We start from the raw sequence: 27,425 nt of genomic DNA, 5'->3' as shown, positions 1-27,425 counted from the left end.
ATAAATAGGGAACAGAAATGTACCATGTAATATATCTCCAGTCAAAACTGTAAATTTCACATATGAAATATTTCACTATGATTAACTGTTCTTTAGAAGACCAAGAATTAGACATAAAAACTATTCATAACTATGTTTAAAAATTGTAGGCAGTTTGTCAGCAGAAAAATGATGGAAATACATAATGGATTAATCGCCCAGCTTTCAAAGGTGAATTCTATCTGTATGCACATCTATTCTCCTCTAAAATTACTCTTAATATATATTTCAGTAGTAGTACCCTGATTTATAGTGATACAACACACTTTTAAAAGTTCTAGGAAACTTAGATCATATTTTTTTCCTTTTTGAATGTTCTGTTCATTTTATCAAGTATCTTAATTTGGAGAAGAATCCTGCTGATCTTGTGGCTAGAGACATATATCCATGGCATTGTAGGAAACTGCTGAGCTTGACATTAAAAATAATAAACTGGTTTGGCATGCAAATTAGTTTGTCCCCATATGCAGGTTAACAGGTGTCTGCTCACTTCAGTAAGTGCTGGCAGAAAGGATTTGCTATTGTGTCTGTTGACAGCAGGCACGCTGCACCGGAGTACCAGTAGTGAGAATATTCCCTTCTTGTATTAACTATATGCTTCTTTGTGGCTCAGCAATATACTCAGCTTACAGTTCCCAATGATACACAGTAGCTGTCCCCATAGCAGCTGTGACCTTTTCCAAGCCTAGAAGTTTTAAGTTCCAGAGCTAGTCCTGAGGACAAGATGCAGAAGCTGGGCAGAAGGAAACAGTTTTCATAAAAGCAAATGGTGGATGCAAACTCTGACTATGGATTATTCAGACAGTGAAAGTGACTCTTCCGATGAAGAGTGTTGTTTCTCCGGAACTAGTGAAGAGTCCAGTGATGAAGTTGAGAAAATATCAGAGTCAGTGTTTACAAAACAATACTTAAAAATCATTTCATGTTGGATTGGTTGTTTGTTCTGCACTGAGTTACTGGCTACCATTAAATGGCACTTGTTAAAATTTGTTTTATGTCTAAAGTTTTATCAGTAATCAGTTGCATGTCTATAGATGTGAATGCAATTATTATGATCTTAACTAAGAGAATGGGTATTAATGTGTATGTATGTTGTAGAACAACATATGTACTGTATTTTAAATGCAGTTACACTCTACTTGTACTGATATTTCTGTACTGTTAAGAATACAAATTCAGTTTTTTTCTTCAGCATTTGAAAGTTTGAATGGGCATTTAATCTTACATAGAATGGGATTGCTGAACACCAGTTAAATAAACTCTTTAATGTGGCATTTGGCCAAGTATATGCTACCTTTTTAAAAATGATTAAGCACAAAACTTAAGGCAAACGTTCTTACAAAATGTTGAAAAAGCAAGGAAATTCTGAGCTGTCGTGTCTCAGTTTAGTTCCAGTAAATCTATTCTCTCAAGGGTGCACATATAGTATGGCATATAAACTAACTGAGTCAGCAATAAAAGGGCATATGTGCTATGGAAAGAAAGCATAACATTATGACATTAGTGGAGCTCAATAAATCAGAATTTACTTCCTGTTGTGGAAAAAAAAACCTTACAATTTTTAACATAATAGTTATGACTTGATCAACTTTTTTTTAAAACCACTCATGCCATAGTAGTGTGCAAACAACTGGCTAGATATTGTTTCATTTTTAGCTAATAATTCATCAGCAGAGGCTGAGCATTATGGAAGCATTTTTCTCAGTTTCTGCAGGAAGGGAGTACCTGCTTTTCTTCTATAGCATCCTCTTTAGCTGAACAGTGTCTCTAAAGATTCAGACTAATGGCTATTCCATCATGAAGTCTCATATAATAAAAATAGTATGGTATTGTTACATGGCCTGGAGACTTTTGATTTCCCCAGTGTTATCTAAGGTTGTAGCTTCATAATATGGCAAATGATACAAGAGTCTCCTATTGCATAATTTAATTGTTCAACCTTAAAATTTAATATAAAATCAGCTTCCTAATTAGGTGTTCAAAATTAATGTTAATATTGGTTTGCTTTCCTATTGTGCTGAGGGCTTTTGATAATCCCATCCTAACTGAGCCTTCCTCAAGGCCGCAATCCTTTTCCAAACTCCCTCATCAGCAGACAGGAGAGTGTATACTGAACAGTACCTTGGATGCGATGTTGCCTGCTGTTGTTTTTTTATAATACATCTACACACTCAAGTACCTATCCTGTGATTGTACAGGCCACCCTAAAGACTTTTGGGAACCCTTCTTTCCCTGCCTTCCACATCAACATCCATTACATATTTAGAATGATTCAGTTGTATATCTGTAATGAGATAATGAAAGGTGAGGTAAGGAATATATTAAATGTAATTTATTTGGGGAACACATGAGTCATAACCCAGAATATATGTATTTTAAACATATTTATGTGAATATCTTATTTTCTGACAACAATTATTGTTTTTGGCTTATGTAAATAGTATGTGATAAAGAACAAACCACTCACTCAGAAAGTGAAAAATATGGCATATGCCTAACTGAATATCTGATGTTATCAACAAAAGGAAATTATATTTCTCTTATTTCATCTGTATGAATTATTTCTTAAATTGTAACATGCTTAAAATTTGATTGAATCATGAACACTTTTCAGTGTTTATTAAAACACAAAACTTTGTAACATTCATTTCTCTTTCATGAGACATTTAAATAATGGCTCTAAAGTATAAAGATTGTTAACAGAAAGTTATATATTAAGGGCTGTGTTCTGTCTTTCAGGGAAGATGTCAGGACAGCCAATGTCATTGCCGCTGAAGCAGTAACTTGTCTTGTCATAGACCGAGAGTAAGTATATTGTTTTCTTATAATACAATACTGAATAGCTCCAATTGAGATCCATTAAAGTTCTTAACTAATGACTTTGATCATTTTGCAGGGAGATAGTTTAACTTACATTTTAAAAATTAATTAATGACTTTGAGTGATACATTTATAAGATAATATATTATTAAACTGTAATTGAATAATGCTTTTAAAAATCCTTCTTGTATACAATTTAATTTATGACCAATTAAGAAAGCGTAGATTCTAGCCACAAATGGTGAAAATTAAGACTATCAACTAAGTAGCTTTCTTAACACATTCACAAGCAAGTTTCAATATTCCCTGGGGATAAAGGGAAATTACTTAAGTTTTCTATAGTTTTCTTAATGACTATTTGCTAAAGTGTCTGGGCTATCACAAACAATTCTTTTGAACAATTCTGTACAGGCATTTTACTTATCATGTGGCTTAATCAAAAGAGCAATTAATAAATACAGTTATTAAAAAGAATCCTAATTGGTCATATTAGCAGCTGGTCTTTTTTCCAGTCAAATATGTTTTCATTTCACCATTAAAAATGCCCCAGAACAAGTATGAAATTATATATTTAAATTTAAATTTTTAAGACCGAAGTTAATCCACAGTGTATGCCAGAAATTCCTAGCAATGTTCTGCAATTAAGAGAAGAGTAGTTGCACAATACTATTTATAGCTCAAGGCAAACATAACTGTTCTGTGGCCGTAGAGAGTCTGATTTTGCTGTCAGTAGAGCTATTATCAACATTTAATTGATTATTTTATAAAGGCAATGGTAAGCGGAGAAGCTTATTTTAGTACCATGAAAATCTATTTTGAAGTGTTTAAAGTACTTATTTAAAGCCTTGTTTAACTGTTAACATTAATACCTAGACAATTTTGGCTCATCTTATATATCATTCTAGCTATACTTTAATTTTAGAAGCATATATTTCATTTTTCTCTGGATTATATTTGTTTTCCTTTACAAAGGCCTCTTCTTCCAAAGTCTCCAGTGTTGTTCTAAGATTGTATTTTGTAATTACAGCCATCTTTTGAGCTATCTATTTATCTATACCTATAGAACAGGAAATTATTTGGATATTTCAGATGATACGGTCTGATAATTGTTGATAAATACTGCACAATTACTGAGTTCACGTTCCAGTAACTCCAAACTCAGGCACCAGTTTTATTCAGCCTTTCCAAGAATACTTGGTTTTTAGAACATTGAGTCTGGCAGGAATTTTTTTTAAAGGTTATGAGCAGCAGGATGGGAAATATTAATGGAAATTAGGACTCCACCCTTAGTAGCAGATACTGCGCCCTATTATGGACAGAGCTGGAAGTGATGCCTAGAATTACATTGTCTACAATTATCCATTATAAAATCCTGTTTTCAGTTGCTTATTACTTTGCTAAACTTTAGCCATTTGGCTTAGGTGGCAGGTTTTTAAGATGGGGGAGACTGTGCCTCTCTAAACAGCATAGTGTAGCCTCGCTCATGCTCTTCTCCCAGGCCAGGCCCCCTCCTGGAGATCCCAATGCTCTGCTATTGCTGGTTGGCAGGTGCTGGCTGACCTGTATCCCAGGTTGGTGGGTGTTGGCTGACTTTATCCCACAGTGACTCAGAGCAACTAGTGCTGGGTCTACACTGCCTGCCCAGCATTGGACCATTCTGCTGTGCCACCCAGTGCTTTGTGGCTGGCTGCCCATTGCACAGGAACTAGGGGCGATGAGGCTGTACTGCCAAGCTGCTTGGAAAACTGGGACTGGGGCTGTTGTAGCCACACTGCCTGGTGTACTAGGGTTGGGGCCTTGCCCTGCCCCCCACCTCCTAAAACTGGGGTCAGGGACCATGGGGGGGTACTCTGGGCTCCTGTAAGGGAGGGGCTATAAGGTAATGGGTGGGACAGGACCTCCAGCACAAAGGAAGAGGCCAGGAGCTAAGCTCCCAATGGCTGAGGTATCGGCCACCCATGCCATTTGGGCTAAAATTTTTCATGTATGTGTCTGCCTCAAACTGAATAGTTATGGAAAGTTTCAGCAACAGTGATGTGGTCATCTCCAAAAACCAGTGATGGAAAAATGTTGAATTAGATTCATTGAGATTCATTAGATTCATTGAGAAATTCTAGCACTTCCTTGCTTTGGAGAAGAGATGAGGGATTTGGCAGGCAGATTACTCTGTGGTCAGAAAAAATGTCTATTGTTGTTGTAAAAGTAAAATTTGGCCAATTTATAAGCTTCTCAAGTTTCTGTTTTCACTGAGCATGTTCCAACCCCATGTTCTTCTCAGGGTCCAGACCTATTAGATTTTGTAGGGCCTCCTAGGTTCCAGGTTGGGGCCAAAAATTAGGGGTTCAGTGTGTGGGAGGAGACTGTGGGTTGAGGCAGGAGGGTGAGTGCTGTATGGGGCGGGAAGAGGCTCTGATTGAGGGTGCAAGCTCTGGGGTGGGGCTGAGGTTAGGAGATTGGGGTGGCAGTTTCAGAGCCTGGGCAAGAGTTAGGGTGCTGGAGCAGGCTCAAGGTTGAGATGCAGGATCTGGGAGTGAGTTAGGGATTTAAGGTGCAGCAGGGAGTTTGGGGTCGGAGTGTGGGGTCCAGGAGGAGTTAGAGTGTGAGAAAAGGCTCAGGCTTGGGGTAGGGGTTTTGAGTGTGGACAGGTACCATTTGGTGGAAGGCGGGAATGGATGGATCCACACAGCCCCACACTCCCCCTCCTCAAGGTTCTCCCCCTCCCCCACCCCAAGCAGCTCCCATTGGCCACAATTCCAGGTCAATGGGAGCTGCAGGGGCAGAACCTCCAGGCAAGGGCTGTGTCGGGATAGTTTCCTGGCACTCATAGCAACACAAGTTCCAGCCCAGGGAGGAACAGCAGCACATGGATCCACCTCTCCCTGCTAGGAAGGGCAGGCCTGGAACACAGCAGCCCAGGGCCCCGGGCTAAGGAGTGGTTAGAGGGGCCCTTGGGTTGCAACCCCTAAAGCCTCTTTCTTAATCTGGCTTTGCCTGTGTTGCAGGAGCTGAATAGGACTTTCTCTGCAGCTGCTTCTCCCAACTGCCAGGATCCATTATGGTTCTAGGTACCAGAATTAAGATCAAGGTTATTGTTTCACCTGTGCTCTAAATGCTCTCTTCCTGATACATAGGCAGCATGGAGTAGGAGGAGGAGGAAGCACCTGGAGTCCAATAGAGGATGGTGAAGCATGCTCAGGGGGACAAAGCTCTGGGGTGATGGTGGTGGTAGTAGTAGAAGGATTGACAACTTTTAGAGTGCATTCTCTTCCAGATCCTGGAATAGAACCCAAAATTCCCGAGTATCATATTAGTTCTCTATTATCTAGTACCATGGTGTTCAACAAGCTAGCCGCCAGCCACTACCCACATGTGGCTATTTGGCCAATTGAGTGTGGCTAGTTGGCTTGAACAATGTGGCTAGTTGGCGGTTGGGTGTAGCTAGTTCACTCTAGCAGTAGCCATAAAGTGGCTACTGCTTCAGAACAGGTTGGACCCCACCCATCTAGCAAACACCATTTGACAGAATATGTATCTTAGCCACCTCTTTTCTTCAGACTGAGAATAGCAAGCGACCAGTTAGGCGATTAGCTAAAGCAGTGGAAGTCTGCCGTTAATTCAAAGTTTCTAACCCTGGTGGATTCTTGGACTCTAAAACTGAGGAAACTATCAGTGTCTCCATTTTCATCACAAATCTTACACTCTAGCTATGCCTCTGTTAAAACTTTGGGGAGGTTTGTAAATGTGGGCCAAATTTAGAGTTAACTTGGGCTAAGTTTCCGTTGTTGGTGAGAGAGTTTGGGATTTAGGTGGAAATCACTCCGAAATCTTGTTTTGCAAGGGTTAAGTCCAAACCCAGGCCAAGGCAAGCAAGTTGTGGATGAGTTCATTTCAGTGTTATTTCAAACCTAAAGAAGCGTGAAAGACGGTTTGCATGAAACCACTGTGAACTGAAACCACCAAGTGAAACACAACTCTATGTGCTATGCAATTAGTGATTGAACGGACCGTGAACTAGGTCAAATGGTATCATGTAGCTCTGCTTTAAATACCGTAATTTCACTACTTCAGTTTTATTTCATGTCTCAAGAAGCTTTTGTTTTCATTGCTTTGTAAAGCTATAAAGTACTGACAGTGTTACAAGGTTTCTGACAACATGTTCTCTGCAACAAAGCAACTAACCTGGTCAGCTTGCTGTGATTATTAGGTTGCCCATTTATGAAAAGTTTGTCTTTGAACAAAATATTTTCAGCAACTGCTATTGATCTATAAACCAAGGAAAATAGAAGACTAACAACCATTCTGGTACACAGATAAGGAGATCAGAGTGCAAAGTCTTATCTGTTCAGATCCCATTAAAGTCATTTGAGTTTGTGCAGTTGAAAACATGTGCAATTCTGAAAATATAACCCTGCTATTAAGGGAGATCTCTCCTTTTTATTTGTCAAAGACAAATAGGAAAGCTGGAGGGGGTTACTAAAGTAATTATGAAACGCCACTCTTACACCATTTTTCAAGTCACTACTACCTGTGTAGTGCAACTTGTACACAGACCCAGTTCTTGGGTTGGTTGCATTTCCTGACCATCTGGTTTCCTGTACATGGAGTACATTGCTGTTTCTTCAGACCACCTTCTCTGCCAGCTACGTGCTTTTATCCGCTAAGGAAGACACACTGTGACTTACAAAGATTTCTAGTTATTTGGGTTGTAATCTTAATGACCCAGAGCTGCCAAGTTTGAGGCTGGCAAACAGGTTAGGGGGAATTCCAGGTATGTGTAGGCTGGATGAGCCATCCCTTAAAACCAGTGACTATTCGCATCCTTTTAGTGGAAGGTAAAAATTAACAAAGATCCAGCGTGTAACCTACTGCCACAATCTAAGTTGCTGGCTGGTGAAGCCTGTCAGTACTCACAGCTCAGCTGCAGTTTCTTTCTTTAAGGATATTACACATCTGCTTGGCTCTCAGGAGTTTATACATGGTTTCTCTTTGTCTCTTCATAAGAGTGCTGCTGCTGCCCAGTACCTAAAAAATATTTCCTTTGTCCTGAAGAGGTTTAATTCTGGGTTTTCCTTCTCCTGGGTGAGTTGCCTACAAAAAAACCTTAAGGGCCCCAACTGCCCTGAGCAGCCTGGTTTTACCTTGAACATCCTGTCTTACTTTGTAACACCTCCTCCATGAGAAAAGAAGTGGTAGGATTCAAGTTGTCAGAGGCTGTGTGTTAGACTGGTCATTTGGATGCAGTGTTCATCCTCAGACACACCCACCAGGCCATGGAAACCTTTCCATTATCTGGATGGGGAAAGTAAATAAGAACTTGAGGTGACAGAGAATGAGGATAACAGCCTGCATAAAAGAAACCACTGCTCGGGGTGCAGAAGTGTTTCTGGTGCTTCCAACTAATTGGTAACACAAAGATCCATTCAGTGCTAACAAAACTAACAAAAATGTGAGCTGGAAGAGAGATGTTCTGCCATCAATGAAATATAGCTCCAGCTGGCATAGTTACAGCTGAGCTTGGAAACCTTCAACAACCGGGTTTGACATTGAATGATAAATGACAGTTCCCAACAGTCTCCAAATAAATCAAATGACTTGGTCATCTCATTAGTTCCTGTGGGAAAGAAATTTATCCAAATGATATACAGCCCATATTAATAATCTGCAAGATGTGAGAGATATCCATGGGATCATGAAAATTGTGAACCACACAGCAAAGTTTCTCCCCATTAGACTAAATTTACAAAACACTTCATAATTGCTGAAAAGGACTAAACATGGGATTTTCAGAACCCAAAGACATATGCAAGAACTCAATTTTCTTGTGATTAAAGCTATGGCTGAGATAAACATAAATATTTATTGTACTCCATAAATATGGTATAGTACATCAGTTGTTCAGAGGCTTTGCTTCTTTTTGTTCATGACTAAACACTACTACCCACAATTGCAAATTATACAGATTGAAACTCCCTAATCCAGACTTCCCTTGTCCAGTAGCACCCCGATCTAGCATCATCTCTACAAGCACTCATGGGGATAAGCCGTTGGGCTGAAGCCAGGGGGCTGAGATGGAGACCTGGAGACAGCAGGGTCACCGAAGCCATGGTCTCTGGGGGAAAGGGGAAGCAGAAGTCTGTCACCAGGGGGAGGGCAGCATGGCTGTCTGAGGGGAACACGGAGCCCCTGGGCCCTAGCGGAGTGCTGGGGAGGGGAGCACAGAGCCATCAGGAGGAGCACAGAGCCCCCTAAGTGGCAGGAGAGACACTTGGTGGAGCGGGGGCAGGAGCGGGGTTGCTTGGTGGAGTGTAGAGCTCACTGGGCAGCAGCAAAGCTGCTGGTTGCAGTGCAAAGCCCCAGGCAGCAGCAGGATTCTGGGTGGGGAGGAGGAGCATGGAGACACCAGGCAGTAGCCAAGACTCAGGAAGCAGCAGAGCCATTGGGGAGAAAGTGGAGCCACCATCAGGCGCACAGAGCCCTGGGCAGCAGTGAAGCTCCAGAGTGCAGCAAAGCCACAGGGGAGCGGGGGAAGTAGAGCTCTCCCCTTCCCCTGAACTGCGGGAAGAGCACAGCCCTGGGTGTCAGAGGAGCTGCCTGAGGAAAAGCAGAGCCCCCAGGCAGCCAGGGGAAAGCAGAGCTCTAGCTACATTGGCCTCCCCCAGTCTGGCAAATTCTGTGTTTCGGGACCAGTCAGGAAGATATCGGACCAGAGAAGTACAACCTGTACCATGTGTGTATCTAAGGGAATATTTTCCTGTGTTTTGTGAAGTCCCATGTTAAATCAATATTACTGGTAAAATATTTCCTCTTGTGTTATTTCTGTAGTTCATCTAATTTAAATGGAAAGAGGCTTTTAGCTGGAAATTTGGCTCTGGAAATCTTCGCACAGCCTGAGTTTAACTTTCCATGCACATGCTCAGAAAGGAAAATGTGAGAAATCCAAAAATTAATCTAGGTGTTGTTTTAAATATTGTTGAGCATGAATCTGACAGATACACTGAGAGAGCATTTCAACACTGCTTCCAGAAGCAATATTTACAGAGATAGTCATGAGTCACAGGTTCTTCTGCATGTAGGGGTACTCTTTGAATTCAAAGTTCTGCTGAGGTGCATCTTTTATTTATATTTGCTATTTTTATGGCATTTGCATTTATAATTTTTCTCTAGTCCCAAGTTTGATTAAATGTAAATGTGTGTGGTAAAAGAAATGCAAAGTCAACATGTCTAAATGCTTTAATGCTGTCAATATGACAGCCAATAAAACCTGAGCCACAGCTACTCCTAAAGTAACCTGTTTATGATACAATACTACGTGGCCTTTGCAGTTACTGAATGATATATGTTCCCTTAAATTTGATAGCATGAAATAAAGTATAATATCACTATTCCTTCTGTTGGTTAATTCAGTGAGCAATGATAAGTATTTAGTCAAATGCTTCATCTTCATTGTCAGCCCTTTAACCAAATGACAGGCAGGCTTTAATATTTGACTGACTGAGGGCCAGATTTTTAAAGGTATTTGGGTGCCTAAAGATGCAAATAAGTGCCAAGTGGGATTTTCAAAAGCAATGGTGGTTACAATTGAAGGCACTTTTGAAAATCCTCATCACCTACCTGATCTTTATTTACCTTTTCAAATCTGGTACCAAGTAACTAGTATAATAGAGAGGGTACTGACAACCTGGCATGTATACAGTGTAGTTGTTGCCCTGCCAGTCTCTGGATATTAGAGAGACAAGGTGTGAGGTAATATCCGTTATAGGACCACCTATTTTAAACTACTGATTTTACTCCTCTGAGTCTTAAGAAGAAGGGACCATAAATAGTTGAAAGGTGTTGCCCGTGACATCCTGATGGTGATGGGGCATACCAGCCACCACTCTGGCAAGGAAAGGGTTAATGAAGGCTGATGGACCCACTCGGATTCACCTTGCTGCACCTGTAGCTGATGTCAGGTGTGGAGAGGGAAGAAAAAGGGAGGAACCCCCACTCAGTCTAGGGCTGGCCAGGAAGGAGAGCAGAGTTCTCACCCAGATGAGCCTCCTCATGGATAGGATGACCAGAACCAGGGAGACTGACTGAAACAACTAGTTGCTTGAAGACATACCCTGAATAGGAAAGTGAGGGTCTGACAAAGATTCATCTAGTGCCCCTGCTTTGAGCTATTTTTTTTATTTTAATAACTCAGCAGCTCAAACGTTGGAACTCCACAATCAACTCCATACATACATCTGTGAACATCAAAGAACAAATTATATTAAGAACAAAGCAGAACTTTTAGGCATAGAGAGCAACTGAAGTTCTGAGTTATGAAAATTGTGACAATAAGAAAATATATGGTATCAAATTTAAACATAAATCCATTTTACTTGATTTCCTAACACACTTAGAGTATGTTAAATATTTGTATTTAAGCAGGAGCTTTCTCATCCATTGACCATCTTTTTTTATTAGTAGCTTCTGCTGTGAAGTAATTTGCATGATCTAAGTCATTTCTGTTGAAAATTTGATATATGTTTATATGTCTCTGCTGTTTCTCCTGCTGTGTCTTGGATTGAAAGTTCATATTCAAACGCAAAAATCATCAGTAGTGGAAGTACAGAATATTGTTGGAAAAAAAAGAAGTAAAACCTTTGTCCTAGAGGAAGAAAAGGGTACAGGACGTATCCTGACACACTTCCAAAAATAATTGTCATGTGTATAATCAAGCACATGTAGGCTATCATTTTAAGCCTCTGGTGGTTGGCATTACAACATACTAGGGGAATTACAACAGCACTTTCTTCCTGTTCCTTATAGCTTAAATATGTGTGGGTCGTGCAAGCAAACAGCAATATATATAAACTCATCTCTTCTTTCTCATTGTCATCTTCTTTCAGTGTTTGGCCAGTGGTGTTAACCCCAAATGTCATATAGCTGGCACTCACAAAACACAGATACCAAGCTGTGATCCAGAGACATTTGGCTGTTTGACAGGCTTCCCCAGTAGAGTTTATAATGGGTTAGGAGTTGCCTTTATGTATGCCACAGGGTTAGATAATGTCCGAGTTTTGTCCACCGTAGCTTTAGCTTTTCATCCTCTGACTATGATTACATCCAAATCTTTACATAATTGAATGTGCTATACAAGTCACATATGAAATCTAGATTCAGAACCCAAAGATTTACTAAGTTATTTGTCAATGAACATATTTTGTGTATGTAGATTTCTGTTTCACTGTTAGCTATGCACATGGACAGGATTCTTTGCCAAAGGCAGACCTGAATGTGTCTAAACCATACTTAACACATATTTTAGAAACACTACTGAATAATCAGCTCCTTTGTGGAAAGAGGTTTTAGCTTAGTCACAAGCACATCTTAATAGCTAAAATTATAGCATATTGATGCTCTATCATTGTAAAATTCTTAAAAGGACATTATTTTCATGTAGCTCAAAGATTTTCAGTTCAATTTTTAGTTAACAAGTTTTATGTTGTTTTAACCAAGCTGTGGGTAAGTGGTGATACATGTCATGTAATTTCAAAAATTACGGCTTCAATAAAGTGGCATAACTAAAGAGTTGTGTTGTATGTATGTTTGTGTGATATTTCAGTGACAACCACTATTACTGTCATAGACTCATAGACTTTAAGGTCAGAAGGGACCATTATGATCATCTAGTCTGACCCCCTGCACCGTGCAGGCCACAGAATCTCGCCCACCCCTCTTAGAATAATCCTCTCACCTGTGTCTCAGATATTGAAGCCTTCCAATACTTTGAAGGCCGCAACATGCAGAGAGTCCTTCAGCTGTGATCTGTGCCCAATGCTACAGAGGAAGGCGAAAAACCTCCAGGGCCTCTGCCAATCTACCCTGGAGGAAAATTCCTTCCTGACCCCAAATATGGCGATCAGCTAAACCCTGAGCATGTGGGCAAGACTCACCAGCCAGACACCCAGAAAGTTCCCTATAGCAACTCCTATCATCCCTCCATTGACCTATTTCCAACTGGAAATGAATGGTCAATTAGTTACCAAGATCATGTTATTTCATCCAACCATCCCCTTATCATAGAATCAGAACTGGAAGATACCTCAGAAGGTCGTCAAGTCCAGCCCTCCGCTCTAGGCAGGACCAATCCCATCTAAATCAACCCGGCCAGGGCTTTGTCAAGCCGAGACTTAAACACCTCTAGGGATGGAGACTCCACTACTTCCCTAGGTAACCCATTCCAATGCTTCACTACCCTCCTAGTAAAATAGTTTTTCCTAATATCCAATCTGGACCTCTCCCACCACAACTTGAGACCATTGCTCCTTGTTCTGCCATCTGTCACTACTGAGAACAGCCTCTCTCCATCCTCTTTGGAACCTCCCTTCAGGAAGTTGAAGGCTGCTATCAAGTCCCCCCTCACTCTTCGCTTCTGCAGACTAAACAGACCCAAGTCCCTCAGCCTCTCCTCGTAGGTCATATGCTCCAGACCCCTAATCATTTTGGTTGCCCTCCGCTGGACCCTCTCCAATGCGTCCGCATCCTTTTTGTAGTGGGGGGCCCAGAACTGGACACAGTACTCCAGATGTGGCCTCACCAAAGCTGAATAAAGGGGAATAATGACATCTCTGGATCTGCTGGCAATGCTCCTCTTAATGCATCCTAATATGCCATTAGCTTTCTTGGCTACAAGGGCACACTGTTGACTCATATCTAGCTTCTCATCCACTGTAACCCCCAGGTCCTTTTCTGCAGAACTACTACTTAACTGGTTGGTCCCCAGCCTGTAACTATGCTTGGGATTCTTCCGTCCCAAGTGCAGGACTCTACACTTGTCTTTGTTGAATCTCATGAGATTTCTAGTGGCCCAATCCTCCAATTTGTCCAAGTCACTCTGGACCCTATCTCTGCCCTTAAGCGTATCTACCTCTCCCCCTAGCTTAGTGTCATCTGCAAACTTGCTGAGGGTGCAATCTATCCCCTCATCCAGGTCATTAATAAAGATATTGAACAAAACCGGTCCTAGAACCGAACCTTGGGGCACTCCACTAGAAACCGACCTCCATCCTGACATCGAACCGTTGATCACTACCCGCTGGGCCCGGCCTTCTAGCCATCTTTCTATCCATCTTACCGTCCATTTAAGCCTTCAATAAGGCTTCTTTAAAATACTGCCAGCTGTCCTGGACTCCTTTCCCCTTCATGTTAACATCCCAGGGGATTCTTTCCATCAGATCTCTGAGGGAGTCAAAATCTGCTTTTTTGAAGTCCAAGGTGTGTATTTTACTACTCTCTTTCCTTCCTTTGGTCAGGATCCTGAAATCTACCATCTCATGATCACTGCTTCCCTGTTTGCAAAAGGCCACTCCCTCCTAAAGGGATGCTGGTGATAATGAACACTGTATACACAGGTATAAATAGCCTTCATTATTATGAACTTTTCGTCTAAATATTTAATAGAAATTATGAGCAAAATATGTCTGAAATCACTTCATATACGTTTTTCAAAATACAATATCTGTAAGTAGCAAACTGTAGACAGTTATTTCCTTCTATGGATTAGTGTGGACGAGTTGCAGGGTGCAATTACCCCCTGCCGTGGCCCCTGGGTGGGATTCCCAGTTCTGGAGCCAGTAGGTTGGGTGCGATCACCCTCTCTCTTCCGAGCAGAGGGGATACAGCGGACCCGCCGTCTATACCCTGGCTCGGTGTCTTGGCCCTAGGCCCGGGGTTTGGCCCCTCCGTGGGGCTAGCTCCGCCGGCTTTTGCCTGGTCGACCCGCCGGTGCAGTTGCGTGTTTGCGTAGTCTCCTGGACTGCGGGGATTGTGAGGAAGAGGGCTGGGGGAGGGTGACCCGGGCCCACTCTCTCCACCGGGTCCCAGCCCGGGGCCCTAAGTACAGGAGCCCACCATTCCCCCTGCACGACAGATGGGGGTTTACTCCGAAACGCATCTGTCCATGGGTGCCACAAGGGCCCTACCCTGGGCTGCTTCCTCCCCTCCCACATGCCTACTGGGGTTCTGGTGTGGGGTGCTCCTTCATTGCCCCTCCTGGGGATCCACTCCCCCATGCCTTGTCCCGGCCGGGTCTCACCCTCCTCAGGTGGCGAGGGTTCTCCTGCTCAGGTCCAGGCTCTGGGCTGGCCATCTGCCACCTGCGGGGGCTGTCCCGGGACGCCTGGTGATGGGGCCGGGTCGTCTGCCGGTCTTGGTGGTGGCTCCGGTCCATCCTTTGCCCAGTCCTCCTCTGCCTGCTGCGGAGGAGGTTGCCCACTCCCTCTATGCTGGCGGACCCTTTTGAAATGGCTTGCCGGTTCTGACACGACCCATGGGCCCCACCCCTCCCATGACGTGGCGGCTTCCCCGGCCGTGTCCCACCTGCCACTCACTGCCCCTGCCCCTCCCAGTGCCACGCCTGGGGTGGGGACTGTGGCCTCCCTGCTACACAGGCGTGGCAGCAGGTTCCGGCCCCACCACCCATGAAAGCTTATGCTCCAATAAATCTGTTAGTCTATAAGGGTATGTCTACACTACCACGCTAGTTCGAACTAGCGGGGTAATGTAGGCATACCGGACTTGCAAATGAAGCCCGGGATTTGAATTTCCCGGGCTTCATTTGCATAAGCGGGGCTCCGCCATTTTTAAATCCCTGCTCGTTTGAACCCTGTGCCGCGCGGCTACACGCGGCACGAACTAGGTAGTTCGAACTAGGCTTCCTAGTTCGAACTACCGTTACTCCTCATTCCACGAGGAGTAACGGTAGTTTGAACTAGGAAGCCTAGTTCGAACTACCTATTTCTTGCCGCGTGTAGCCGCGCGGCACAGGGTTCGAACGAGCGGGGATTTAAAAATGGCGGCTCCCCGCTTATGCAAATGAAGCCCGGGAAATTCAAATCCCGGGCTTCATTTGCAAGTGCGGTATGCCTACATTACCCTCCTAGTTCGAACTAGGAGGGTAGTGTAGACATACCATAAGGTGCTACAGGACTCCTTGTCGCTTAAACTGATTAGGCACTTTTGTAAATCCGACTTCATGCCTATTTGCATCTTTAGGCTCCTAAATAAATACCTTGGTAAATCTGCCCCTCTATTCTTATTTAAGAATTCATAAACACCTCTGCTCCTCCTAATATGTACTTTTTACCAAGAGTATCATGATGTCCATTAAGATGGCATAACTACACCCATTTCATTTGTGGAACCACCATCCTAAAACACAGAGCAATATTAATTAGTGAAAAATTCTGATATGCAATAATTAATCATTTAAAAATAATTATATAAATTTTCTTAATTTTCAAATGTATTTTTTCTTTTAAATTCTTTGAATGATAGACATACTAAGGAAAGGGAGCTATGAACATGTAGAATAAGGAAGTTTATTATTGAGGTTCTCATGTTAAGTGTCTTCAATTATATATATCATACAGTTGTATTATATTTTGCATATAGATCACTGAAATCCATCTGATGCAACTAAAGAAATGACATAGCAGTAACGGTCCTTAACTTTTGTTATTAGTTCAGTAAAGAATTGAGGATAAAATTCACCAGTTCAACTTATTTGAGACACTATCAATATGAACTTGCACTATATGAGTAGATGTTTCCAGACCATTTCTGAAACATGTTCCTGACCTTTCTGTTTTTCCTGAAATACAATACAGTGATGTAGGGAAGCTGAAGCTGCTCTGAATATTTAAAGAAGACAGCAGAACTCAAACTACCAGCCACTTTGATGAATCTGTCTTGTGTTATCATGTATAGGTGTTCAGATCTGCTCCATCAGCTCAGAATTCAAGAAATGAATCCATTAAAATCAATAGAAAAATTTTCCAGGATTTCACCCTCAGGTTGCATCTACACAGTGGTGCTAGCTTGAAATAAGCTACACAATTTGAGCTGTGCAACTTGTGTTGCTTATTTCCAGTTTATTTCAAAATTTCGAAATAGAGCACTGTTCCAACAAATCCCTTAATCCTCATGGGACGAGGTTTACCGAGACATCAGAATAGCAGGCCCATTATTTTGATTGCTTTTAAAAACAATGAGTGTTCTGTTAAGACATGAAAAATGCTATTTCAGGATACCAAACTTATCCCAAAATAGTGCCGTTGTCTAGTTGTATCCCCCATGTTTTGCAAAGAGATGTTACCAAGAATAGGTATATTTTTCCTCCCTTCTTCCCTAACACCATTGGGACTATTATGGTTGTGAGGTGGAAGATCTTTTATTCTCTTTTTCATGCTTTTATTCCTGCCTTCTCTTTTTCCTCTTATTCCATTACCTACATTCTTCATTGCTGTTTTCCTTGCAGTTGTGAGAAAGACAAGACAAAGAAATAAGTCTTCTACGTCACTTAGAAGGCAGTGAAATTGGTCATCCTCAATGGAGATTTCATAACCTAGGAACAATGGCTGAGAAAGCCATGCTCTATGCCTTTATGGGATTCCCTATCAAGAGTGACCATTTCATTCTTCCTGGGGAGCTTTGCTGTTCTGGCCTGTGCCTGCACCATTGCAGTCAATGGGAGGTCTGCCATTGAATTCAATTTGATCAGTCCCTAAAATAGCTTGAGGAATAAGATTGGACCTTTCTTTGTTTATACATTTTTCAGCTTTGAAAATATGAGGTGAGAATATTAATTCTGTACTCATTTCTCATTTGATAGTGTCATTTGCCAGATTCTGTTGATCATGTCTGTCCTTATTGATCTAAGATCAAGATGATGACATGCTATTGAAGAAACTTGTTTTTGTTCTTTTAATTCCATATTAGAAAAATCATAGCTCTTAGAAATGTCACTTTATTCTTGCAGCTCTTTCAAACATTTGATCGGAGGTCTGGATGATGTTTCCAATAAGGCCTATGAAGATGCTGAAGCAAAAGCAAAGTAAGTGACAACTAATGATTTTGGCTTTAAGCAATTAATCTCTGTGTCTAATTGATATCATATCAAGGAAAAAACATTCACTTTTTATCACATGCTGCTAAAACATAGGAAGCAAAATGTCTGATAGAAAATAAAAGAAATATAATATGCTTTTTTTTCTTAATCTAAAGAGTTTGATTTTAAAAGTGGCTTTTAAATAGTTGTCATGAAATATTTTAAGGTAAAAACTACTATATGCACATTTTAAACTGATAAAAAAATCAAGTTCACAAAGACATTACTGTCATGGATATTATTAACATATTTTGGGTTATTTTCAATCAGCCTGGAGTTTTTCAAACAAACCTTAGCAAATAAAGAATGTTTTGTAAAAGAAGGTTGAAGTGGAGAAAGTAGAGTAGTTTTTGAATGATACAGTTACTGTGCTATGGAATAATATTTCCAATCAAAACACTGGCTAAAAGTATTCTTTTTCGAAGTTAAGACTAGTGTGTTGTCACTTTATACTGCTTTAATAATAAAAGTGCTAACAAACAGAAACAAGCACTGCAACATTTCCCATGTGATCAACGTATTGTACTTAATAGACTTTCATGTGCCTAGAGGCCACATAGGTAAAATACGTGAAGAGATTTAAGTGTTGCAATGCTGAGCACCTTGGGTGCCTAGAAAATTAATAGGAACAAGTCTCATCCATAAAGACCTGTTTGTTAGGTAGCCAGGCTCCCTATTAAATGAATTTGAGCTACAGAAGCGAGTATGCTAGATGGCTTCCTGCCTGCACAAGCCAGTGGGAGATGCCAGGGAAGTAAAGGGTAGCCCTTTCTCAGAGAGAGGCTTATGACTCCAGGCTGCATGGAGGCACCTAGCTCTGCTACAGATCCATGGCCAGATTTGAACAGGGAAATCCAGCCTCTCAGGAGAACTCTTTAACCAGTGAATGTTCTGAGCTGGGCTCCTGCACTCTGGTTAAATCATTAAAGTATCACTGAGTGGGAGGGAGTGTGAAAATTACTCTAAAGTCCAGTGATTTGGGCAGCCACCTAGATGCCAGGAGAACCTGAGTTTCACACATCCAAATGAACACTCTAACCACTAGTGCTCACTAGTCTAAAAGTTAGAAGGTTGGGGGCAGCACCACCATCACCTCCCACTCCTCTTCCGGACATCTCTTGAATGGGGCCAAATCCAGCAGGTGTGCCCATTGGGCATTAACCAGATCCATCCCCTGGGGCAACTTGAGTGCATGCAGGACTGCCTTCCCTGGTTCACAAATCATTCTGGAGCTCATCAGGATATAGGTGTCCAGATGCCTAAAATGAAGCAGCAGTGCATATGCCCAGGGGAAAAAACATAGTCACTGAATGCATTAAGCACTTGCAGGGTTCAGTAGTCATGTGGCTTACAAATATGGGACCTAAGCACCTAGTTATCTTTCTGGATTTCACCATAAACCTTTAGCTGGGAAGCTTGGAATATCCCTTGTAATACTTCAGAATAAATGGATAAAATCAAGATCTGCTCCGATAAAAGTTAATATTGATTTTAAACACAAGAAGCTCTAAGTCAAGAATCTTTTAAAGAAAAACTGAAGCCATTGGAGAATCTGATGTTTTGTCTTTTGCAGATCTCTTTACCATTGCCACATTAGAGAAAGGAAATGATTAGACATTAGGGTTCTTTACAGAATCAAAACAATTGAAATGTATGACTAGTGTAGCCTTTCAGTTCTGTAGTCCTTAATAAAAGGTTACAATTAAAATGCACATATTGTTTTCACATTAGCCCTTAAGGGCTTACAGGAGTCTGTATGAAGAATATACTTTTTTATTGTGAAGAGAAATGGAATGGAACTAAGTACATATTCATTTTTTAAGATTTAAAATTCAGAATTCTTCTGTCATATAAGTCTGTGTCCCATTTTCAGTGTCTCGCATTAATTTTGATAATACCAAAGTGTACCAATAGACTACAGAGACATTTTCTGTTTATCAGTCAGAACACTTTTTTAACCTATTGCATCCCTCTAACAAGTTACTTTTCTCCTCATTGTGTAAAAATATGGCCCCTTAACAAACCATAATAGGATTTCATCTTGGATTCTATAAATAAATAAAACAGTCATTGTCATCAATGGGAATTTAGGGTGCAGAAGAAAATGCTGAATCAGACTGGAAGTGATATTCTTTCAGCACATAACTTGGCAGACCTCCAAATTTTAATTTAATTGTCAGTAGCATCTTATGCAAAGACCCAATTTTAGGAATTTACATGTAGTCCAGTAGACTAACCACAGGCAACTAAACATTGCTTTGGGAGGAGTGAGTTACAAATATGCCACATCAGTGCAATTATTTAAATTTCTAGGGGGGATAAGTTGGGGAAAACTTGGTAGGAGGAATGGGGATTTGCTGAGTAACATAACCCCATTACTACAGACTGTGTAAGTCCTTTGCTTTCTAATTTATTAACAGCTAATATAAGCTGAAAAAATAACAAACCCTTTTCACTATATGTAGAAAATCTTCTCATGTTTGTCATTTTAAGCAATGTTATTGGTATGTAGTATGTGTTCCTCAATTACCAAGGTGAGGTGGCATAGATGGGTGGGTATTATCTAAAAATCTAAACAGATTAAATTGCATTCATACATACATCACCATAAATGCCATGCAAGAAAGTATTTTCAATGTCTATTTGCCCACTCTTAAGGCCTTATCACTTAGCTCATTTAGCCCTTATCCTACTAAATCTCCCATTGATATTTTTGCTTGACAAAGCACTGCAGATTTGCACCTTTTGTGAAGCAATCCATTTTTTAAGAAGCTAAAATATCACTAGACAATGTTAAATTCTGCTACACTTTTATCTTGTTCTTTTCCATGTTTGTTTTCTAGTGCCCAATATTTCACACAATGAAAAAGATGAAGCAGATGATTCCAAATATTAAAGGGATCTTAATTAAGTGGACAGTTTCCCAGTAGGAAGAGCTGACAAGCTGTTATGGCACATTCTAGGTCTTTCCCCACAGCTTTGCAAGTCAGGGGTTAGCTCTTGCATACAATCCCAAGGTGCCAGAGTCAGCAATCATGCCATTACCCCCGACATAGTGACATTTTGCCATTAAAAAAGCAGAAGTCATCAGTGCTGTCTGCCTTTGCAAAGGTTATAAAGGAAATTTCATTTCAAAAGATACGGCCTTTATTAGTTAAATACCACATTTGGATTTGCTTGACTTCTTGAAAGCAACTGCTTGGAAAAGGTATGAATAGAACAGTAGAAGTGACTGAAAAGCTACGAGTAAAAGGAGAGATATTGGAACGTGCTTTGTCACTCAATGGTTGTTGTAGCCATTTCTGACAAGATAAAATGCCTCTTGGAGAATATCTACTTGCCACAAACTTTAACCCAGATTACTTTTCAAACAGCACTTAATTAACTTCAGCTAATTGCCCTTCAAGGGTTTATCTTTTCAGAATTTAAGATTCTGAAGTACAAAAAGAATCTGGCATAGAAAACATGAAACACAACTGTGCTTTATCAAAGTGCTGTGTTTTCCAATAACTGAAAATCCCATAATAGTTTTTGTTGCTTATTAGTTCAAGCATCACATTTTCCACTGTTTGTGGTATATAATACACAGTTTTTGAGTGAATAAGTTTTATTACATAGCCTTACATTATCAGCTATTAGGTCTATCAAAGAAAATTCTCTAAAAAGATCAGAAATTCAGCAAGCATTATTGTAAACTATAAATAATAAGGACCTTATTCTGAGAGGTGTTGACTACCCTCACCTTCAGTTTAACTGAAAATGATAGCATACTGATGTCTGCCATCACTTGCGATAAAATTATGATGGATTTTAGCAGCTGAGAAAGCCAACAGTTTTTAATATTTTACTACAATGTTTAATTATTTCAGTGTCTACTATGCCCTCATGTAATTAACAAATATCCATTGAGCCTATAGAAAATGGAAAACTATAAATATTGTTTCTAATGTAATAGAGATGGATTGGTCACATGGCAACACATTTTATTTAACATAAGCACTTTCCAACCTGCAAACCCTCTGAGTATCTCCTTGGTGTGTCCAGCCTCTGGTTCACCGGACCATTCACAGTATTCTGATTTACTACTACCAAAAAAAAATACAATTTACCAGTTCTACCTTTGATCATTGTTCCATTTAACAGTGGTGCTGTAGTAAGGCAGAGGCGTCTTTTTACTCCACAGAATCCAGCCCATCTGAGCTATAGGGCTTTCGTTTTGTAATTCCTGTCCTGCCCTTGGCACTTCCAGTGAGGGAGAGAGGCGAAGAGAGTTTGGCTCTGCACACAAAGGGGAATGTAGAGCTTCCTCGCTCTCCAGGCCAGAAGGAGGCCATTTTGCCTCACTACAATTCTATTTTACTATTCAAAATTAAATTATCTCTGTGGTGTTATATATTTTCTTTTTCCCTTAGGCTTTAATACTAACATTTACTCTGGCATTGCTACTTAAAATATAGTTCTATGACTTGCACAAAAAATATTTTACTATGCCTGAGCTGCATTCTTTTCATTGGCTGTCTATAAAAGGCTATTATTAATTTAGCACTGCGGGTTTTGAAGGCCCCACTTCAGCAAAGCACGTAATTAATCCGTTGTGAGCTTCAGGTTAAGACAGTCCTTAGCTGAATTTTAAACTTATTCCTGATAATGACAGGTGTCTTGTGTTTGTGGGCCATTTGTTTTTTAAGGATTCCCCGCCTCCACACAAATGGTCTGAAATCACTCATGTGAGTTTTCTAATATGAAACTCGCTGTGTCCCGAAATACTTTGCTTTTCTCTTGTTTATAAAAAATAGAAGTTGTCTTTTCTTTTTTCATTGGTGTTGCTTTTAGAACCACTGCTGTATTTATTTGTCTATATTTGTTACCTTCCTTTGTAATCTTTTCTCTCCTTTAGTTTTCACTAGACCTCCCCTGTCCCCCATTTATTTGTTTGTTTGAAGGATAAAAGATATTTTATTATGGTTGTACTGTACTGTCTTTCTGGAGTCACAGGGGTGAAGGGTGAAATCTTTCTCAGATGAAGGTGGTGATTGTGCAATGGGCTTTCCAGAGTGAGTGTCTGGTAGCCCCTATGAACAACTCCAGTTAAGTCAGCCAAAATTCTTTCTGGAAACTCCAGCTGCGGTGGCCCATCTTCTCGTGCACAATTCATCTGAGGTCATGTAGGACAAAATCTAGCCCCAAACGGGCAATTTTGTCCATACAAGTGCTTGGTTTGTTTGTGCAAATGGGAAGGGTTTGCATACATAAATGTATTTCCAACTGCATTTTTGCAAACCTGTGAAACTATAACAAAATACAGGACTATGTAGCACTTTAAAGACTAACAAGATGGTTTATTAGATGATGAGCTTTCGTGGGCCAGACCCACTTCCTCAGATCAAATAGTGGAAGAAAATAGTCACAACCATATATACCAAAGGATACAATTAAAAAAATGAACACATATGAAAAGGACAAATCACATTTCAGAACAGAAGGGGAATGTGTGGGGGGGGGGGAGGAAGGTGAATGTCTGTGAGTTAATGATATTAGAGGTGATAATTGGGGAAGCTATCTTTGTAATGGGTAAGGTAGTTGGGGTCTTTGTTCAACCCCCCCCCCCCCCCCGCGGAGAGTGTCGAATTTTAGCATGAATGCTAGTTCAGAGGATTCCCTTTCAAGTGCAGATTTGAAAGTCTTCTTGAGTAGGATGCATGTGGTTAAGTCATTGAGACAGTGTCCTTTCTGGTTGAAATGGCAAGAAACTGTTTTTTCTTTGTGATCCTGTCTAATGTCTGTTTTGTGGGCATTGATTCTTTGGCGAAGTGTCTGAGATGTTTGTCCAATGTACATAGCAGACGGACACTTTTGGCACATGATAGCATAAATTATATTTCTGGATGCGCAGGAATATGTATTCTTGATCTTATAACTCACTTGGTTAGGCCCAATAATGGTGTCAGCAGAGTGAGTATGTGGACAAAGCTGGCAACGGGGTTTGTTACAAGGGAAAGTACCAGGGTTGGTATTAGTGTGGTATGTCCTATGGTTGTTGGTAAGAATCATCTTGAGGTTAGGTGGTTGTCTATAGGAAGCTATCATGTGCCGAAAGTGTCCGTCTGCTATGTACATTGAACAAACATCTCAGACACTTCGCCAAAGAATCAATGCCCACAAAACAGACATTAGACAGGATCACAAAGAAAAAACAGTTTCTTGCCATTTCAACCAGAAAGGACACTGTCTCAATGACTTAACCACATGCATCCTACTCAAGAAGACTTTCAAATCTGCACTTGAAAGGGAATCCTCTGAACTGGCATTCATGCTAAAATTCGACACTCTCCGCGGAGGGGGGGGGGGTTGAACAAAGACCCCAACTACCTTACCCATTACAAAGATAGCTTCCCCAATTATCACCTCTAATACCATTAGCTCACAGACATCTATCTTTCCCCACCTCTAATATCATTAACTCACAGACATTCACCTTCCTTCCCCCCCCCCCCCCCCACATCACCCTTCTGTTCTGAAATGTGATTTGTCCTTTTCATATATGTTCATTTTTTTAATTGTATCCTTTGGTATATATGGTTGTGACTATTTTCTTCCACTGTTTGATCTGAGGAAGTGGGTCTGGCCCACGAAAGCTCATCACCTAATAAACCATCTTGTTAGTCTTTAAAGTGCTACATAGTCCTGTATTTTGTTTCAGTTACACCAGACTAACACGGCTGCATTTCTATCACTGTGAAACTATGACCCTTTAAGATCAAGTGATAGCAGTCCATAGATTTTTGCAGTGACTCTTAGCAGAATGTTATTAATTATGGCAGGTTGACAGAATGCTATCAATGTTATCGGTAAGCATATTATTAGAAAGGACTTTGTTTTCATGTGTTTCTTAGAAACATAAGTCTGGGAACATTTTTAGCCATGGCTGAAAATCAACTTTTTAGAATCAAGTTCAAAAAATAGAAACTATATACCAATTAAAGATGTTTTGCTGAGCCTCTAGTATTTTCTGAAATAACAGACTTACTCATGGGATCAAGGTTTCTGTATTATAAAAATTACTTTCTGGCTCATAGTGATAGAAATGTAGCCGTGTTAGTCTGGGGTAGCTGAAGCAAAATGCAGGACAATGTAGCACTTTAAAGACTAACAAGATGGTTTATTAGATGATGAGCTTTCGTGGGCCAGACCCACTTCCTCAGATCTTCCACTATTTGATCTGAGGAAGTGGGTCTGGCCCACGAAAGCTCATCATCTAATAAACCATCTTGTTAGTCTTTAAAGTGCTACATTGTCCTGCATTTTGTTTCTGGCTCATGGCAGTGCAAAATGTAAAGGCAGTTTGAACATGTGGAAACCATTTTTTCAACTTGGCGACAGGCAGTGGCAGGATGTACACACAAACACGGATTGTCTAAAAGTGCAAAAGGAGTGTTAGTGCTATCAAAGCAGGATTTTCAGTTTCCTCTTTCAAGTCATGCAAATAATGAAAGTGACTCTCCTAATCAATTAGTGTAGTGGAGAAGAAATCTTGTCTTGCCTCAGCAGTTAAGAAAAAGTGCACTACAGATATTTTATTAACTAAAATTGTATGACAGTTTAAATATATTAACACTCTGAAATGCCAATCGAATCCAGTGTGGTAAGTGATAGATTTTAAAGGCAAACCGAGGGATTTTTTTTCTGTTCATTAGAGAGCTATAACAGGACTATCTGTACCTCAATTATTTGTGGCTTTTATGTTGCAGCCCACTGTTAACTCTAGTTTTTATCCTAGTATATCTGTAGGATTTCCTGTTAAAATTGCTGTAATCAATAGGCATATATGTGGAGAGAGAGAAAAAAGGAATGGAATTGTCAAATTAGTTTATAAGATAAGACCACGTCACAATTTATTGCAGAATGTTCTTGCTTGACTGTATGCATCAAGGGTTGCAAAATAAAGTGTTGCCTTTTTAAACTGGAAGACACTGCTTATTTTAAGGCTGATATTCATGAAAAGACTTACATCATTTATATTGTGCTTGAAATTCTCACTGTCATATAAAGGTGTAACCACTAACCATTCCAATGCAAAGAAAAGTTAGCAAGAATAGTAAGAGGCCAGAATGGCTCCATCAGGAGCGCTTTAATGACCTGAAAATCAAAAGGACCCTAACAAAAAGTGGAAACATGGAGATTTGTGAAGGATGAGTACAAAAGAATAGTATAAGCATGTAGGGACAAAATCAGAACAACTAAAGCACAAAACGAAAGGGACAGAAAGGTGATCAGTTCTATAAATACATTGGGAGAAAGATAAAGATGAAGTTAGGTGTAAGTTCTCTATTAATGGAAAAGGACAGATAGTAACAGATGACATAATGAAGGCTGATATATTTGAATGCTATTTTACTTCAGTCTTCATTAAAAAAATAATTTCTGGCCATATACTTAAGGCAATTAAGGTTAACAACAAATGAGGAAAAAATGCAAACCAATATAGGAAAAGAATAAGTTAAAGATAGGTTAAATGTATTCAAGTCATCAGGTCCTGATTAATTTCATCCTAGGATACTGAAGGAACAAGCTTTAAGCAATCTTGGAACAGTTGGCAATTATTTTTTTGAACTCACTGAGAACAGGTGAGACCCCTTTAAAATGGGAAACAAAGAAGAGCCTGGGAATTGTAGTCCAGTTGTACATTAGTTAACTGGAAAGATACTGGAAAAAAATATTAATTGAATAGGCTAATCGGTAATAGCCAACTTGGATTTGCCAAGAAGACAAGGCAAACCAGTTTCATTTCTTCTTTGACAGGGCTACTGACATAGATAGGAGGGAAGAAGGCATGTTATATCTTGTGGTAGGAGAGTCTCAGCTAAATCTCTAAAATTAGAGTTTTAGCTCTTTTTATTTTGTCAATTTTCTGAGCTATTTCTTACAGGGCCATTAAGCGATTAAAAAAATAATCACACGATTAATCACGTCATTAAAAAGAAAAGAATACCGCTTATTTAAATATTTTGAATGTTTTTTGCATTTTCAAATATATTGATTGTAATTATAACATGTAATGCAAAGTGTACAGTGCTCACTTTATTTTTTATTACTAATATTTGCATTGTAAAGAAGAAAACATTTTATTTTTCAATATATCTTATACAAGTACAGTAGTAAAATTTCTTTATCATGAAAGTTGAACTTACAAATATAGAATTATTTACAAAAAAAACTATATTTAAGAATAAAAAAATGTAAAACTGTAGAGCTTTCAAGTTTACTCAGTCCTACTTCTCATTCAGCCAAACACTCAGACAAACTAGTTTGCTTATAAGCGTCAGGGAGTAGCCGAGTTAGTCTGTACAGGATAAACTTAAAAAACAACAAATGGTCTGGTAGCACTTCGTAGACTAACATAACATGAGCTTTCATGGGCACAGCCCACTTCTTCAGATAACCGGAGTTTGCTTGTTTGCAGGAGATAATTGTGCCTGTTTTTTGTTTACAATGACACTGGAAGTATGTCCATTCATGCTTCAAGCACCATTCCAGAGAACGTTTTTGCATGTGTGTTCTTCATGTTAGCTATCCAAAGCAATGAAACCAACATGCTCATTCTCATTATCTGAGTTGGAGGCCTCCAGCAGAAGGTTAATTTTTTTGGTGG

The 27,425-nt window shown here is 40.1% G+C and overlaps 1 protein-coding gene across 7 annotated transcripts in view; it reads left to right on the top strand.

Annotated features, from left to right (window-relative positions):
• Nucleotides 1-27,425, top strand: part of PRKG1 (protein kinase cGMP-dependent 1) — a 1,023,509-nt gene that overhangs the window by 899,103 nt on the left and 96,981 nt on the right. For 6 of the 7 annotated variants that reach the window (XM_075935047.1, XM_075935052.1, XM_075935048.1 and 3 more), the window contains 2 exons: nt 2,779-2,844; nt 17,648-17,722. In XM_075935047.1, the coding sequence (XP_075791162.1) occupies nt 2,779-2,844; nt 17,648-17,722 (141 nt within the window). Of the gene's footprint in view, nt 1-738; nt 926-2,778; nt 2,845-17,647; nt 17,723-27,425 lie in introns of those variants that run through there. The other variant, XM_075935053.1, reaches the window with a different exon arrangement.

This window comes from Pelodiscus sinensis, chromosome 8 (assembly GCF_049634645.1).
Source record: "Pelodiscus sinensis isolate JC-2024 chromosome 8, ASM4963464v1, whole genome shotgun sequence".
NCBI classification, from domain to species: domain Eukaryota; kingdom Metazoa; phylum Chordata; order Testudines; family Trionychidae; genus Pelodiscus; species Pelodiscus sinensis.
Note: the sequence above shows the minus strand (reverse complement) of the source record. Positions and strands in the feature narration are given on the sequence as shown.